Source organism: Glycine max, chromosome 8, assembly GCF_000004515.6.
Source record: "Glycine max cultivar Williams 82 chromosome 8, Glycine_max_v4.0, whole genome shotgun sequence".
Classification (NCBI taxonomy): Eukaryota; Viridiplantae; Streptophyta; class Magnoliopsida; order Fabales; family Fabaceae; genus Glycine; species Glycine max.
Window position 1 is genome coordinate 983,224 of NC_038244.2, and position 18,638 is coordinate 1,001,861.

The following is an 18,638-nucleotide window of genomic DNA, read 5'->3' on the forward strand; positions in this document are numbered from 1 at the left end:
TTAGTCTCAATAGTTTGAAAGTGATTTTTTAGTCCTCATCGTTTACATTTTATTTCTATTATAATCTAATTTGAAAGTGATTTTTTAAATTCTTTTAATTCTATTTTAGTCCCTATACTTTATAAATTATAAAAACTAAAAAAATACTTTCAAACTATAAGAACTAAAAAAAATTAAAATACAAACTATAAAGATTAAAAAACCCACTTTTAAATATAAGGACTAAAAAAAATTAAAATATAAACTATAACGATTAAAAAAATCACTTTCAAACTATAAGAATTAAAAAGACATGTATCATGAAACTATATAGGCCAAATAATTTAACCTATAAATGATGTAACATGGGTCGCATCTTTAATATATATATATATATATATATATATATATATATATATATATATATATATATATATATATATATATATATATTAAAACTTATAATAAAAATATTAATAATATAATTATCCATTTTGCTGCTCATTGCTATCCATTCACAGGAAATTACCCATAAGAGAGGTCCATTGCAATCAAAACTACAATACTCAGCATCCATCATTTAAATAAATAGAGTCAACTTATTTAACACTGACTATTTTGTTTAACAACTCGCTAGGAAATTCATCAACTTTTTTAAATAAATCTGTCTAATAAGCTTATATTAACCAACCACAATGATCAACAATTTCTCAGCGGTCGCAGTGGACAAGGCAAAGTGGCAAACAAGAAATGGCATCACTTGATCCAAGAGCAAGGATTCGAGTTTTTTCTACTTGTCCTTTATATGTTGACTAAGAACATGTTCTTTATATGCAACCCCTCCTCTCACCCCCAACACGTCTCCCCAGAAGTTAGAAATATGCCTTTATTACTAATTTTTTACAAAGAAAGAAAAATTTGATCCTCCCACCAATCCTCATGTATAAATTAGCTTGAAAAACTCCTTATATTGCAGCCTGCACTCCCCGAAAGAATGTACAATCACCAAAAAAGCAATCAACAATAGGCTTACTGTCATGTCACCAACCACAATTATTCTACTCTGTTTGCACATGTCATAACAGCTGACTTCATCCTTTCTTTATCTAAAGAGGTTTGAACAATCACCTGCCCAAAATGATTTATTATTAGGGTTAGATTATACTGTGAATGGGTATGACCATATGTGATTTCCACAAGTGATCCACCTACATTTAGAATATGAATAAAAGAAAGAAAAAGAAAAAAAAAAAAGACCACCAAAAGCATATACAAAATAATACAAATATGCAAATCCGTTGTTTGGTGGGGTGAGACCATAGTTAGGTTGCATTTGAACATTGGACAAAACCATAAGTTGTATTTGAACAAGATTTTGGTTCTTAAAAAAGTTAAATCATGGTTTGAATGGAAGTGAAAAAGAAAGGTTACGTTGGTTTGCAAACTAGAATACAATAGTGTATTCTATGGAACAATCAAAAGCAACTGTTTGCAAGCTTTTGTAGACGCTGAGGAAAATGACATGTCCCAAAGCAATTTTATCAAGTATACATACATAACTTTAAGAAAAATCATCTTGAGTGACTGAAGAAAAAAAAATACTAGTGGAAGGGAAGACATTTTTGAATGATACAACATTACCTGTTTAGCTAGAAATTAAAACAGAATCTATAACATTACCTCTTGTATTTTGTTTCCAGATCGAGCAAGTAACTTATACTGATCCTCAAAGATGGATGCCATATAAACCTGGAACAAATTTGGTTTCCATACTGATAAATCAAGAACGCGAGTTTGCTAATAATTATTAAATTGTGTCGGGAAATAAATGATAAGCAAAAACAAAGCTGGTAAGATCCATATTAGCATTGATAAAAAAATAAAAAGAGGTTTAGGAGAACTAAGTTTTTCTGTGTATACAGGAATGACTAGTAAACTGGCAGCGGCTGCTCAAAACAAGAACAAGCAATCACATAATCAAAGGAAAATGAAAAAGGAAACCAAGTGGGGTTTGTTTTTGGCAGAACAATCTTCTAGCTGAATAGTAGTCCGCATTATTATATTTTCAACTAAAGAAGTTACAAGGCAACCATAAGAAAATTCTATGTCAGTTGATTAATTTGAACCTTGATTAGCCTTTCACAAACAACATGCAAAATCCATAATGCAAATTGTAACTTATGATGAGTTCTGACAGAACAAACACTGAGCTAATACTTCATTCAAGCAAACAATAAAGAACATTATGCAGAGGTTGAATATGTGTCACTGTGTTCATACCTGAAAAGTTGGAGCTAATCCAGGGCTTCTGAAAAAACGGCCTTTTGAAACAGACTGGACTCCCTCAATCTTTTGCAATTCTTCGACAAGGGAATCCACTTCTGGCCACTGTCCAAAAATGAGCATAATTTGATGATTAGTCATGTCAAACCAATAATACAACTGGACAATAAAATAAACACAAATACTTAATGCTTCACTGTATGGGTAAAATCGGCTTCTAAACTATTGAGCAATAAAGTCTAACAGCAATGCAATTATTCAATCAATATAATGGGTATATTTTTTATAATTTTTGTAGGTACTTAGAGTGACTTCTACTTTATCATATAAAGATTACCTCTACATCTGTTTGAGCTGCTTTCAGTCTTCCATCTAAGGGGTCATGATCCCCAACTATAGCCTCTAAGGAATTCATTAATGGATCAGGCTGTCATAAGAAGATAATGAGTTGTTAAATCACAAAGTGCATAAACACCGCTTAATCTAAGTGGACTTGGTCAAAATAATCACTATTCTCCCCTATTGAAAGGAAAAACTTGGAAAAGTAAATAACAGCATAAACAAGTTACCATGACCTCCTTCAATGATAAAAATATGCGCTCAAGAGCAAAGTTTATTTGGTGAACTTTTGCCTCCAGAACCTGGAACAAAAGTAAGCTTAAAAATAAATACAAAGTCGTAATATATAAAGACTTCAAATATCATGATGGGTACTTGATCAATTCCATCTATTAGATATAAAACCACTCATCTAGTTCTATCCCCCAGGACACAAGCTTTTTTCTTTAGGCCACCCAAATATTGATGTTATTGTGGCCAAATTTCTTCAACAAGAGCCTAAATCAAATGTTGCCAAAGCAAATAATGTCCAAGGAAGTATAGCTCATCTAATAAAATTGGTGACATTGATGGGCTATCCATCTATTAGATAATTGTTTATTTAGCCCATCAATGTCACCGATTTCATTAGATGAGCTACTTCCTTGGACATTATTTGGTTTGTCAATATTTGATTTAGGCTCTTGTTAAAGAAATTTGGCCGCAACAACATCAATACTTGGGAGGCCAAAAGGAAAAAGCTTGTGTTCAGGGGAGAACACTGCAATAGCAATTTCTACTCCGCATAAAATTGATAATTCATTTGCTTTTTTGAATAAACCCCTTTTATGCTTGGAAAAATGTAACTTGCTTTGCGTTGGTTCATGACATGGTATCAAAGCCTCTACAATCGCGTGGTCAATAGTCCAATCCTTGTTGCCTTTATTTTTCTAAATTAAAGATACATTTCAGTACAAGGTAGGGCAGACATGTGCAATGTGAACATGCTTCAAGCTTAAAGGGCTCTTGCATGAGGTGGAATATTAGATACTGAAACTGACCAGAACACAAGAAAGGGAGATATAGATGTGTGGTGCACTAGGCAAAATCACTGATATCAGAAGAGAATATGCCAGTGAAATTACTCAATATAAGAGAAATACAGGAAAGATTAAGTACTAGAAATGAATAAAGAAAATGATGACCAAGACTTTGGCTGTTCTCCCTCCCAATTCTACTGTGCACTCTTTTCCTACCTCCATCCTACCCTTCCCACTACTGGTATATTTTATCACATAACAAACTCATCATTGCCCAAGCCACTCGCTCCCTCTTCTCCTTGCCATTATCAGCCACGTGTAAACTAATATCATTCCCATTGCCCACCCATTCCATGCTCATGGGAGGTGCATATCCCTTGCTTTCTCTTTTATTTCTTCTTTTGTACCACCTACTAATTAATGGTTTGCAGACAGATGCAAATCATCCGTGTACGTTCACCCAACAACTTATGCTTTTGGACAGTTTATTCATGACATCATCTACATTGAAAGCATTGAAAATAGACGGTGAAGTAACAAACATGGAAGACAAACAAATAATAGAAAGAAAAAAAAGTAAAAAAGTTTGTTGTGGCTCACATCATTATTAATTATTTAGTGGTTGAAAACTATTTTCCAATTTATTAATTTGTCACACTGTCAAGAAGGAAGATACCTGACCAATCTGAAAATATGATGCTGGGTTCAAAGTGGCATCCCACGATAATTCAGACTGATGAATTAATGCAGAGACTTCTTCAACCTTCATTAATAAGTAACAACATCAATATTGAGAATTTTTTACCACCACTCTGAACTCTGATTCCATGAAAGGGCAAAGGGCATCCAGGTGCTTAGCTCAATACAAAGTCACAAGCATAGATATGTTTGTAAAACTGAACTCCATAATACTGACATAGTGATATTAAATGCCGTATATACCTCAACAAAAATCCCAAAGTAAGCAATTTTCTGGACACGACATTTTACTATATCCCCAACTTGAAGTTTAGCCTGTGGCAAGAAACAGAAAACAAATCTGAAGACCACTTTGTTGTATTCAATCAACAGCACAAGCTCCATGCTAATTCAAGAAATGTTATTGTTACTAAAGTATTTACCATGAGATTTCTCTTCTTCTCAACTAATTCTTCCTTCTCTTTCGGTCTTAGAGAGAATATGAGCTTTCTCATTTTTCTGTCTGCTACTAACACATTTGTTTTAATTTTCTGCAAAACACAAGGTATATATGTTTAATGTTAAGATCAATAATATTCAAGTTCCATCTTTTATGGTAAAACTAAAGGAATATATTTTGGCAGTGCATTTATGTTTTGAATACCAAACCTGCCCAACAAATGAAGATAAGAACTTAAGTTTCTCTTGGTCATAAATCCTTAGAAGATCTTCCAATTTCATATCTGGTGAAATTCTATCTTCAACTTTACCATCAATCTCCAGAGATGGAGGAGAATCAGGAGACAGATTCTTAATTTCAGCATCAAAACTTGTAATAGTGCCTGAGTTTTGCTTGTATATTGATGGATCTAAGCCCTTCTGTTTTAACCATGACTCAAAAGCTAAGAATTTCCACTTGGAAGCCAGATTACGGTATGGCAGAAATCCTACCAAGGAACCAAAAGAAACCTGTAAAATGGTTTAATTTAGTTCAGAAACAATAAAAAAAATATTGATGACTAAGAAACTATTTTTTTATTTACAAATGAAAGTCCTTCATACCACTTTCTAATTACTTACAATGAACCCTTTGGTATTGCAGCTTACTAGTTCCACATCTTCTCTATCTCCAGTCTTAATCAAATCTTGTGCCCTGGTCCAATCAGCATCTTCGCTTTCCTACAAAATTAAAAGGCACCAAGGTTAATATAAAGTTGGGAAAATAGATAAATAACTCTTATAACCCACATATAATCTGACCTGGAAATCTGACATATCAACAACTTTCCCTAAATCATCCTTGTTTGTGCGAGCTCCAATATTAAGGGAAGCACCCTCTTCTCCAACCAATTTTGAGGCTTGTTTCACATATTGATCTAGTCTATAAAAAAATACATTCAAGCAATGAACTAAAACTGGAATTGCAACCATAAACTAAACCATAAAACTATTTTCATATACCTTTTTGGCTTTGCCTGTAGCGCAGCTTCCACGGACAACTCCACTCTAGAATCATCTGACAACTGACCTAAATCAGTCGACTCCTCATGGAACTCCAGCTGTCTCTCCTCATGTTGCTCCAATCCCTAATTAATCAAGCACAAAATTAGTTATAAGAACCAGCCTTACGTTACTAAATTCTACATTGCAACTAGCACAAAGATTGGCACCTACATCATTTGGGATCATGACATTCACTTCTAACATTTCTCGTTCACCACTCTCCTCTTTTTCACCACTTGGTTTGTGTGGCCGTTCCAACAAGGTAAAGCCACCAATTTCATCACTTAACTCTCCGTTCCACATCTTCAACTCACCGTCATAGTTCCCTTGGTCGTCCACACTAGAAGAAGGCTCTTGGATTGCCGCTTCAGGCTTCCTCAACAGGGTCATGTCACTAAACCGGGCCTTGACTTGCTCATCCTGCATTTTCAGCGACAGATTTGGCCTCATTCTCAACCTCGACGTCAACGTGTCCCCATCGCTGTCATCTTTAAGCGCGGCCGGCTTCCTGAGAATAACATGGGGAACACTACTCTTCCTAACACCCACCTCCTTATTATCCGCTCGAACGGGTTTCTTAATCTCCAATGCAGGTTTGTTATTATCGGATTTAAATTTCATCCCCTTAGCAGGAACAGGACGAACCAAACCCAGGTCATCAAATTTCCTTGATGAGCTCCCTCCCTTAGAGCCTTCAAATGGAACTTCCTCCACTTCCACAATTTTACCCTTGTTCTTATAAAAGGCTTTCTCAATATCAAGATAAGAAGCATCAGGATTGACCTTTCTTCCCATTATCTAAAAGCATAACAATGGCGTATGGAATCAATTACAAGATTAAAATATAAACATATAAAACAAAGCTATTACTATATGAAAAATTGTTATACCTTGGCAAGGGTGAGCTTGGGGTCCTCTCCGAGTAACCGACCGAATTTGAGTTCCATGAGGTCGTGGCTGTCGAGTTTAGGTGGTTCTTTTTCTCCTTCATTTCGTGATCGTGAGGCGAAGACCTTCACTCTCTGATTCAGAGAAATGGCTCTTCTTCTTGTTGTTTTTTCTGGTGAAAACCAGGGTTTACTACTGGTGAGAGGAAGAGACCCCATTTTTTCCTCTGAATTTCAGTTTACAGCTATTGTTAATTATGTTATTATTATTTTCATCAAATTTGAGATGTCTTCCCAGAGTCACGGACAGTGGTGGAGAGTGAGAGAGTGAAACCTTGGGTTTGGATAAATGGAGACAACGGAACAAAGGGTTATCCCCACAACTTGTGACGAGCCTTCTTCCCTCTCTTTTAAATTAATCTGGTTGATGAATAATTAAATACTCCGATATCTAAAAAATAAATAAAATCAATGCTAATTAAGTATGAAATTTTATTCCATATTTAATGTACAATTAATATTTTATTACGTGCATCGTATAGGAAAAATATTTATTTTTTATGATTAAAATTTATGATAAATAAATACTTTAATATATAAATTATATTTTATATTTATAATGAATTATTTGAATTGTGAGGTAGGTTATGTTGGATAAAATATTTTGGTTATTTTTTAATTTTTTTATTAGCTTGAAAATTATTTGACTATTTAATATAGAGTTTTTTTCAGTATTTTTTAAAATATTACTTAAATTAATATTTTTCAAGAATAACTTTTAATTTTTATATTTTTTATTTTTATCCTCAGTATATTTATTTAATTTTCTAATTACTTTTTTTAAAATAAATCATTATTTTTTTATTTAAAATTTTTTATCCATTTCAATAACTAATTTTACTAAACACATAATTTGATAAAGTAGTTTTTTAGTTTTTGGCTAATAACTAATTTTAAACTTTGAACTTCTAACTAATTTTTCAGTTAGTTGTACTGAATATAATTATAAGATAATTTTAATTATTAATACTTTAAAAATAATAAAATTTAACTTAGAGATAAAGATAATAAAAGTTGAAAAATATGAAAATTAAAAATATGAAGTATATAAAAAATCCCTCAAAAAATATATAAAACAATGTAAAATAAAAATATTTTTTTGTGAATATAAAAAAAAATAGTTAGTTACCATGTTATAGTGTAAAATGTACATATAAATGACAAAAGAGATAAATATTCATGCTAAAATATATTTTTGGTTTATCGTATAATTTTTTATTTTAATTCTGTCTTCTAAATTTAAAATGTTTCACCCAGTCATCTTTCTATCAATTTCTTTCACTAATGATGTGTTGACACAGCAAATATTCAAATGATATGGCATCTCCCACAATTTGCATGCCACCAAGATGATCAAAATAGTGTGGTCAACTAATGAGAGGGCCAACTTAGTATAACAAATACACTAGGGCTAAGTTAATTTTTTAAAAATTAAAGATGAAACTAAAATAAAAAATTTAAATAAGAAACTAAAGTTATATTTGTGTCAAATATTATATATGTCTAATTGAGTCATTGAGGAGAGTGAGGACCCCACCAACAATTTTTTTATTTCTTAAATAATTTTTTAAATATAAAAAAATAGTGTAAGATATTGAATTTTCGATCATTTCATTCTGTAACAATAGTAATGTTATTTTTAAACACCCAATATTTTAAATTAGGAGATGGCCAATGAAGATACATATGTTTATCAAATAATTTTTTACTGTTATTAGTATCGGAGACAAAAGAATTAAATAATTAGATGAAATAACATAATTAAAAATTATTAGGTGGACGAGTGAAATAGATATAGTAGTTAGTAAGATCCTAAAACTATTTTCTTTAATAATTTTTATAGCTTCACTCTTTCTAATTTTTAATATACGATTAATAACTTAAAATTAAGTTTTTGATCTGGTCATATATGTTTATATTATTGCAACTTATTTTACATCAATATTATAAACTACTAATATTTTACTCTATACATTAAAAAGAATCTATATACTGACAGTTAATTATTATTTTCTGATACGCCAAGTTGAAGTTAGTTAGATTGGTTAATTCGGTAAGGTGTATGAGGAGAGTTGTATACAAAAGAGATTGCTATTGTAATCCATTCAGACAATAAAATCTTCTTTTTCTACTCTGATATCTGTTTCTGAATACAAAGAATGAAATACATCTGAAATGATTGTAGCATGCATGCATGCACTTTGGCTTGAGAAAGTCATGTACATGCCCCAAAGAACAGAAAGGCTTAACGGTTAACTGTCTACACTGACTGTTTGCAAATTATGGAACACATAATACTGTAATAGCCCTTTTGCGGGAATCTTCCCAAATGACACAAAGCCACACAACCCAATGAATCAGGAACTTCAAAATGTCCCAAATGGGGTTGTTCTATTTGTAGCCAGAAAGATCAATTTTACTCAAAGACACAAGTGAAGCCTCCCCTTGCAAAATTAATGTTCCATCAATCAATCTAGTGTTCTTGCTCAGAGTGATCATCATCAGCTTGTTCAGCTTCCATTGTTGTTGTTGTTGTCGTCGTCTCTGGCTCTGGCTCTGAGCGATCATCATCGGTTGTTGTTGTTGTTGTTGTTTTCTCCACAGCCTCTTGTTCTTGTTGCATTTCACTTTTCTTCAATGAAGTTTGCTTGGACAGATAACTGTAGCTACCCTTCTCCTTGAACAATTGAGAGAAGTGAGGCTTGCAGTAAAGATATCCATCAAGAGCAGCATAGGTTGAAGGGGTCAGGAAACATCCTCCATGTGCACACCTAAAACATGATTTATGGTAAAACTCGCCTTCCACGGTCAACTGTCATAAATTCAATTCACAAAATTAGCAAACTAATTAAGGGTGGTCAGAACTCAGAAGCATATGTAACCACAAAAGAAAATGTGATTTGTCTTTCAAACCTTTTCCAATGGATATACGGTTTTCTTGCATTTTGAACATTTCTCTTGAGTCCCAGAGAAGAAGGCAGAAAGTTTGCTTGGTGCTCTATTCTGTAGTTGATAAAACAATTCATGAAAAAACCATGTCAATATTGAAACTAGTTGAAGACATAAAATTTACTACTAACTGAATTAATTATTTTGACAACAAATATAGCTCAAGCAAATAAATAAAAAGTGTCTTGTTTCGGTAGAATAATACATACCAGCTCGAGTGGAGGCTTTCCAGCTGATTGAAAATTATGAAACAAAATTACGATTTATTAGCCCAAAAATAGTACAAAACAAAGCAACTGTTGTGATAATTTTTTTGTACAAGAGTAAAAAAAAGTGTCTTACACGACTGGGATTTCTTGGGGTAGGCGCCAGTTTCCTTGAAAAGCTGCTCAAAGTGCACCTTGCAGTACAAAACCCCTTCGGTGGATGAGTAGTTGCTTATCTGTAATGAAAAACACCACAAAATATAGAAATAAAGCTTCAGATTTCAGACTCCATGCAGTCTCTTAAGGATATTTCTCAAGGATGCAATACAAATTTATGAAATCAAACATACATTTGTATTGTACGGGCACATGCACTAGTTCTAATGTTTTAATAACACATTTTTTAAAGTAATTAAAATTATTCAATATAATATATTAAATGCTCCTTAACGTACCGCAAGAAGGCCATTGCAATGGCTGCATCTGAAGCAATTCTTGTGATAAGCAGCCCCATCGACAGATAAACCTTCGACCAAGTGAACAGTTTTGTCGCAAGCCTTGCATTTCTGTTGGGTCCCGCTGAATGCCATATTATTTTATTTCCTTTGACGTACTAGCTAGCTAGCAGAATTTGGTTCTGTTGGAATTGGAATATGATTAAGCTAGCTAGCACGAAAGATTATTGAGGTGAGGTTTGAGCTAAGACACCAAAGGAAGGATTTATGATTCTAGCATCCATCCTCCATCGTCTTTTGTAGTTGCTGTCCCGTGCGAAATAGCAGTAAAACAAGGATGAAATGGGTGGATAAGAAGCATTATTTGTCTTTGGATTATATGCTCCGACACAAATTCTCTCTTCTCTAATTATAGGCCTCCTACTACTATGTAAAGCATATGTGTCTTTGACCAAGTCCTTCATGGAATTTGTCCATAGCATAAGTTTCTGGATTGAAAGATGATACTTCTACACCTGTTAGGCTCTAAATATAAATATATACCGCAAATAATTTTAAAGAGTAAGTATTCAAATTGTTCATCAAAAGTGTGAGTTATTATTGTCACTTTAGTGTTTGATAAAATTCAAATTAAATTAATCCTAAAAGTGTAATCCATCATTTACTTAGATTCAAAAGGCAATAAATTGTTAAGTTTAAAATTAAAAGTGACGTACCTATATATTTAGAATTTTTTATTTTTAAAGAATAATGTGATAACATATTATACTTTTAGGGACTAAGGTAATAAAATAGAGAAAATACACCATATTTTAAATTTTCTTACTTTTAACATGCATGAACTAATATGATAATATCAATGACTAAAATTGTGGTTTATCTATATTTTAAATAGGGACAGATTTAGGAGGAGACTAGCTGAGACTTGGCCCCCCTCCCTCAACATTCTTTGTATATCAAAAAGAAAAATGAAATAAAAATATTAATAGAGAAAATTTTATAGAAAAAAAATAAAATATTGATTTAATATTTGCTTAATTTTTTACTAGTAGTGGATTTTATCTGTAATTTTACACATGAATTTAATAATAAATATTTATGTGTAACTTTTTATTTAATAAAGAATTATTTATTAGAAGTTAGATAATTAAATAATTATATAAATAAAGTTGATCTCCTTTGATGCATTCCTAGATCTGTCCTTGATTTTAAGCAAGGCTAAAATATTAAATATATATAAAATTAATTTAGATAAAAATTTAAACAATGATGTAATTTTTTAAGGAGTTACACAAAGTAGAACACTTTATTGTTGTTATAAATTAGAACAATAAATATAAACATTTAAGTCATATTTAAATAATCAAAATTAAAATATTAATGTACAAAACTTTTTTAAGCAATGATATAATAATTAAATTAAATATTTTTTATTTTAATCATTCATATTTTTTTTTTATGATTGAATCTCACATCCTTGACATGAGAACTATTCTCGTTATATTATATCTTCCTTGCTTTTTCTAATATGCAAATATGAATGTCCGGCTCTTATTACACAGCAAAATTTAAACGTATAACAACAAAAAAAGCAAGCCATGAGAATTTGTGTTTTTTGTTTCATTTGGCTGAAAATCCTTTAACTGCTGCCGAAGCATGGAAGATATTTCCTGGGTGAATAGCCACGGGTACGAAACTTAGCAGCTTTCTCCTCTATTTCTAGGAATTCTTCTCCCCTGTTGGCTTCTATCATTGCCCTTTTCTCTTCTGCTGTTCTATGAATTTCAGCAACATTGTTTTGCATTTTTTCAACACACTTGGCCTTGTTTCTGTCCAATTTTTCCTGTCAAATGCAAATGTTTGAATATAACATTAGGATCATTCATACAACTGACTTCAGTCACAATATTGATGCATTAATTAACCACATATGACCTCAATCCTTTTAAGATGTGCCTCCGCAGATGCTTTCTTACTATTCTCCCACAATACGACAGCATTGTGCCTTTTATATGCCCTGTTTGACAGTTTCACATTTTTCAAGCTTAGTAATCAATAGAGAATGGAATTCAATAAGAGGTTATTCTGTAATATTCACATTTGAACGTCTATTCAAACGGACCCTTAAAGCCATGCAAATGTCCCAGAATTTCACAACATAGTATATTTAAGATAGAACCCGGTTTCTTTCTTCCAAAAATTATATACTAGCACCTTGTCAAAAAAAAAAAAAGATAGTACTTATATAACGAACTATGAGATGGTATCTTACCTGTTCTCTGCTTTTGTCTTCTCACTTTCTTCCCATGCTCTTATTAAAGCCAGTCTTTTCTCTGATTCAACCCTTGCAAGCACAGCATCTGATGACAAATATAGGTTACTTATCTCTTAAATAGTTATAACTTAAGTTATTGACTAAATACATAAAAAAGAAAAAATTAGAAAACAACCTCTGTCAACTGAATCCTTTGAATCCGTCCTAGTAGTAGTAGGAACTGCAACCTCAGTAAGGAAACTCAATCACATGACGGGTTGAGTAAATACTAAATGGCGTAGCATTGAAAGAAACGCGTGCAAAATCATGTACTATGCCTTATCCATGTAATTTCACGTGTACATAATAAAAATTAAAAATCATATATATGATTTGGAAGTCAAATAAATAATTCTAAATCCTCTTAAAAAATACATGCAACTGATTAAAAAAAAATCAATAGTTTGTTATATAAATTTAGCATACATAACAATCATAAATGCGTTGAAATGTCATTAATTAATCTTTTTATTAATTGAAATTATTTATTTTATTCTCTAAATGAATATGTAGAACAGGACAGGCGTAACCATAAGTCCATAACCAATAATTAGCCAAATCCAAACGTGAAATGACAGAGACACTTGTTAACTTTAAGATACTAATTAAGATATATTAAATGTGTGTTATTAATAATATTTCATACATTAAATAGGTATTTCTAAATGTAGGTACGTAAATAGTTAAAATATAAATTAAAATACTTAAAAGAATAATAATTATTTGGTCGATAATAATTGAATCTATCGAGTTACTCAATATAATTAATCAACATTCCTAAGTAAGGAGTTGAGTTTTTTTTTTTTTACTTAATATTTTGATTGAAAATATAAAAAAAATATATTAGAGTGACTTTGATGGAAAGAGAAATTCTCATTATTTGATTGAAAAGTTTAAAGAAAGAAAAGGTGGGGAAAACCACGATAATGCTTAATTGAATAATTCTAATTAAATCCTCCCACAAACATCTTTCAATTAATCTTCCTATTTTTATATTTACAATTCTTTTAGTACAAACTATATGTCAAAACAACATGTTAAACTTTAAAAGATTAAATACAATTTTTTTATTTAATATCTTCTTTATAAAGTAGTATATAGAAAGATTTACTCGTGTTTAATTTTATGTCCCTTCTTCTCTCTTTCCCTCGTTTTAATCAAATTCGACCTTAAAACCGAAAATAACTCACCTTTCTTTTTGACCTTTTTGGACAAAATTACTAAGAAACTACGAAATCGATTCCATTTGGCGAACAAACCTAGAAAGTTAAAACATAAACAAAAAAAAATCAAAGTTTCGTGAGGAAAAAAAAAACAAGAGGCCTCTGTTTAGTAAGTAAGCATGAGCTGAACGATGGTTCATATAAATGATCATAAATAATAATAAAGGAAAAAAATTGTCTCAGTAAATAAAAGTATTTTCACTCTTGAATGTTAATTAATTAAGAATTTAAGATTAAGATTACGATGTATTTTATATTAAATAAAATATTAAATTTAAGTTTAAAAAAATACTATGTATTATATTTGGAGTTTAAATACTAAATTGACCAATTAATTACTATATTAAATAGGTTTTATTAAACAGTGACTCAAAGAATTTTAGAAAATAATCTCAAAATTATATAAAATATACATTATAAATTATAAATTTCTTTATGACTATTCTTTTCTATGATATAATCTTCTTAACTATTTTCGGAACTTTTTATATAACCTACTCATTTATATTAAGAAATTTTATATTTTAAATCAAATTATGAACTGTAATAATATGAAATATATAATTTTATTTATTATTATATTTTCATAAATACAGTTGTAATATTTATCATAAAAATTTATCAACCACTACATTATATATTCAAAACGGTTAAATAAATTAAAACAATAACATTTAAATAATTAAGAATTACTGTAGATTAACCTCTTTTTTTAGAAAAATTCTTGTAAGTAAACCTTTTAAACCTATAAACATGACATATATATATATATATATATATATATATATATATATATATATATATTCAAAACATATTGATTCTAAATATTATCATCATTATATATATCTACAGCTCCAACGTGATTTTCATTGTTAGTTCTCAAATAAATATATAAAATTTCTAACAATACTAAGAGTCAATAAGTATGTAGTTTAAATGCAGTGTATTAAAATAGAGTCATAATACAAAACATAATCAATTCAATAATATTATGGAATATACAAATGAATATATGAATTTCAATAAATAAAAAATATCATGTGTATATTCTACATAAAGTATTCTAATGCTTTATATTTGCTTTGATATTACAATTTAAGAATGATATTTGCTTATGGTATACAACATGCAAATATATTACAATTTAAGCAAATATAAAGCATTCTACATAAAGTTATCATGTGTATGTTCTATACCATAGGTATAAGCAGATATCCTTCTTACATTATAATACACATAATTATTCCTTTTTAAAAAAAAAAGAATTGAAGTATATATATTTATGCCTACACTACATAATCAGACATTGCAATTATAATATTAGAACTCATAAAATTTTTATTTACTACAATAAAATGGAATGTTTTAAAAAGAGTGTATTGATATATAACACCAAGTAAGTTTTACTTCAGATAAAGAAAGGGGTTGGTTGCATCACGAATGGGTTGAATCCTGAAAAGCTTATTAATATATGAGTTTTGGTTCAGTCTATGTATGTCTTATGAGTAAGGGTAAAGCATGTGAGAGACTTACTTAGATTGAGTGGAGAAAATGCATACTCTTGTCTAACACCGCTTGAAGTGTCTGTGTTCTCCACTTCCTTGCCTCGTTGGTTCCCCGATACTCCCATAACGTATACACACTTGTACGTTATTATAAATACCAGACCTTACGGCATGCATACTTAGAATATATAGCAACACTAGGTCTTGATGAATGATGGTCTCGTTGGTATATGTAAGAGACGTGTGGGTAAGTTTCAAAGTAGGGTCCACTCACACATATTTTTATATATTTACTATATATGCTTACTTATATTCTGTATTGAGTTCCACTCATATATATATATATATATATATATATATATATATATATATATATATATATATATATATATATATATATATATATGTTGGTCCGAACCTGAAATACTTTCGTGGAAGATTTTCCAAACTATATTATAATGAACTGTATAGCATATGAAATAAATGAAGGGAAGGAAGTTATGATCATGAGCCGTAATAAATGAAAATAATAATTAATAACTTGGCAATTGCTAGGTTAGGTATCTCTTCCCCCAGCCGATCAGCTTTAAGATCACAATTAATAACTTAATTGTGTGTACTATATATATTATATCGTATAAAAAAATACTATTATAATCAGTATTTTTATTTTTGGGTGAATGATATCACGGTGTTAAACTTGACTCTTCATGAAGAGCCGCTGAGTTGTGATCGCCGACTGAACTGAAACAGATAAATGCTTTCTTTACACCAAAGGATGGATGCTTGTACATATATATGCAAAGCCAAATTAATTTGGTTATAATTAATTATATGGTGACCGACTGTGATTTATACACATTTCAAAAAGTGTATGTACTTTGGTTGGATTAATTAGATCTATGGGAAAGGCCAAGGTGATTTGTTCTGAATTGGAGATTTGCAAGCAAAGATTTGCACACCTAAACAATGTAGTTCCATGAGCAGCCATATGCCTCCACGTACATGTGCTAAATTGTAGAAATACTAAAATTATATTTGATAAGATTCTTAAAGGGATTGAATGATTTAATTTTTATATTGTTCCATGAGCAGCCATGTTTCCACATATGTTCGAGGGGAAAATCTTATAATGGAAGGAACCAAGCACTGTGTGGTAAAATGCCTAAACATACCATTGATTTGTGCGTGCTACATATATAGCTATCCTTCCATATTTTAAGAAATCTTTAAACTCGACAGTAAACAACATTAACACTGAGGGATGGCGGAGAGTGTGTGTGGTATATGAACAACAACCAGATGATCAGAAATTAACAAACTATTTTTGTGCACCATGGCAATATCAATGCCTTCTGAACTTGTTTCAGCAGTCACAAATCCATACCATAAACCAATGTTCTCATCCTTCGAACAAATTAAGCCAATCCGAGTAAAATTCCAAACGGAAACTAAAAGGAGAATGAATATTAATATTGTATTTTCTGTATCCAGATAGTAATATTTTCAGAGGTTTTATATACAGAAGCTAAGGATCTAATTTGGTACAAAGGCTGAAACCGTGCCTATATATAATTATTTTAATCCCCATGATACCATGATTACTAGCTTTTTTTGCTTTTTAATATCTGTCCTCGATAATTTATTTAAAATCTCTTTTTACCTCAAATAATAAATATGTTCTTTTGTATTATTTTACATTTATGGGTTAGCTTATCAATTAATTTTATAAAATATTTTTAATTCAATTTGTAACTAATAGGAGGAACTAAAATCAAACTTTTGAAAATTTAGAAAGACTAAAAGTATATTTTATCCTAATTTATATATTAATATCCTTATGAGTGTGAATTTTTTTTCATCTTTTGGTATAAATATCTATTATGTGATTTAAATATATTAGAGATATAGTTTAATGTATAGTTTATATTTCTTTATGATATAAATATTTATCCTCACCATTTATATATTGATTGTTATTCATTTTAATTGTATGATATTATTAATTGCCAAAAAAAATTATTAATAATAATAAACCGAAATTCTAAACAAAATAATCACACGCACACACAAATACAATATTTAACTACATCCAATGTGTGTGTATGCCTCCTTGGGATAGAGAAAGTGATTATTTCTATTATTCATTTGACAAATAAGATCACATCAATATTTATAAAAAAAATCTAGACTCACAAATGTACTTTGGACGGCTCCACTTCACTATGTTTCAACATTTAATTTATTTATTCATAAAATATGAGTCATATATAACATATATGAATAAATATTTATTTTTTATGATAATTAATTATAATCATAAAATTTAGATATTAAAACTGACCTGCGTAATGCACACTAATACACGAGCAAAATACTAGTATCTAATTAATATAGTAGCATAAGTGATAAGTTCATTATCCAAAATAATAACTTCATTTGAGTCATACATGTTGAACCAAAATTTAATTATTTACAAAGATATGTCAGCAAAAAAAAAATATTTATGAGAAATCTAGAAATATTTAACTTGAATATTTGAAGATTAAATAAAGAATTGGAAATAAATGTTTTATAAGAAATAAAGACACTGATTAATTAATATTTTTTTAAAATTTCATTTATTTTTTAACTTTTTTTACACAATCAACTTTTAAAAATTATTTATAATTTCTAATTGATTAAATGTATTTTATTTTTAATTAATTAAATATATTTAATACATCATATTGAATATAAATCTTGAAGAAGAAGAAATAAATTAAGAAAGGAATTTAAAATCTTGAATATTAAATAATGAGATCATTACTTTAAAGTTTTTTTTTCTTGTATTTCATTTTTTTTTATGTAATTGTTATTGATCTAAGAAAATTTTACATACGTAAAAAATTAAATATGAATTCTCCCACTAAACATATGATTAATTGGTATGCATATATAAATTATATTAAATGACAACATTTTTATTAGAAGCTATTTTTCAACAAGAATCACTTTACAGAATTTTCTTCAATGAAAACTCCAACGCATAAATGGTTGGGAATTCACATTTTCATCATCTTTAGTAAAATCAAGTCTCCCATGAAGACATTCATAAACAATTCTATCATAATTCTTAACGGATAACCTCAATTTAGGTTTAATAGTACATTCTAACAGGGACCGATCATACTTGTTCAATTTATCTCTCTCAACTTGAATGTCATGTTCAATTTATCTCTCTCAACTTGAATGTCAT

The 18,638-nt window shown here is 29.8% G+C and overlaps 3 protein-coding genes across 5 annotated transcripts; all 3 read right to left on the reverse strand.

The window, feature by feature from the left end:
• Nucleotides 1–524: 524 nt before the first annotated feature.
• Nucleotides 525–7,084, reverse strand: LOC100809060 (uncharacterized). Of its 2 annotated transcripts, XM_003532358.5 has the most exons (14): nt 6,692–7,084; nt 5,973–6,599; nt 5,760–5,884; nt 5,559–5,679; nt 5,379–5,477; nt 4,968–5,267; nt 4,742–4,849; nt 4,563–4,634; nt 4,297–4,383; nt 2,832–2,903; nt 2,600–2,689; nt 2,260–2,367; nt 1,660–1,728; nt 525–1,107 (listed from the first exon to the last, which is right to left on the reverse strand). In XM_003532358.5, exons 1-14 carry the CDS (start codon nt 6,905–6,907, stop codon nt 1,033–1,035), a joined length of 2,169 nt encoding a protein of 722 aa, XP_003532406.1. In that variant the 5' UTR covers nt 6,908–7,084; the 3' UTR covers nt 525–1,032. The 2 variants fall into 2 exon arrangements, with proteins under 2 accessions (XP_003532406.1, XP_006584710.1); XM_006584647.4 differs by lacking the exons at nt 525–1,107; nt 1,660–1,728; nt 2,260–2,367; nt 2,600–2,689; nt 2,832–2,903 and adding an exon at nt 3,698–4,121.
• Nucleotides 7,085–8,856: 1,772 nt separating this feature from the next.
• LOC100809605 (LIM domain-containing protein WLIM2b) lies at nt 8,857–11,629 on the reverse strand. The gene is made up of 5 exons (XM_003532359.5): nt 10,359–11,629; nt 10,040–10,139; nt 9,907–9,929; nt 9,662–9,751; nt 8,857–9,560 (listed from the first exon to the last, which is right to left on the reverse strand). Exons 1-5 carry the CDS (start codon nt 10,491–10,493, stop codon nt 9,222–9,224), a joined length of 687 nt encoding a protein of 228 aa, XP_003532407.1. The 5' UTR covers nt 10,494–11,629; the 3' UTR covers nt 8,857–9,221.
• Nucleotides 11,630–11,766: 137 nt separating this feature from the next.
• On the reverse strand, nt 11,767–15,633 carry LOC100527523 (uncharacterized). 2 transcript variants are annotated; one of them, NM_001250338.2, is made up of 6 exons: nt 15,429–15,552; nt 13,863–13,931; nt 12,809–12,853; nt 12,631–12,718; nt 12,294–12,375; nt 11,813–12,201 (listed from the first exon to the last, which is right to left on the reverse strand). In NM_001250338.2, exons 1-6 carry the CDS (start codon nt 15,523–15,525, stop codon nt 11,998–12,000), a joined length of 585 nt encoding a protein of 194 aa, NP_001237267.1. In that variant the 5' UTR covers nt 15,526–15,552; the 3' UTR covers nt 11,813–11,997. The 2 variants fall into 2 exon arrangements, with proteins under 2 accessions (XP_006584533.2, NP_001237267.1); XM_006584470.4 differs by lacking the exon at nt 13,863–13,931 and having other exon boundaries at nt 11,767–12,201; nt 15,429–15,633.
• Between the last annotated feature and the right edge of the window lie 3,005 nt (nt 15,634–18,638).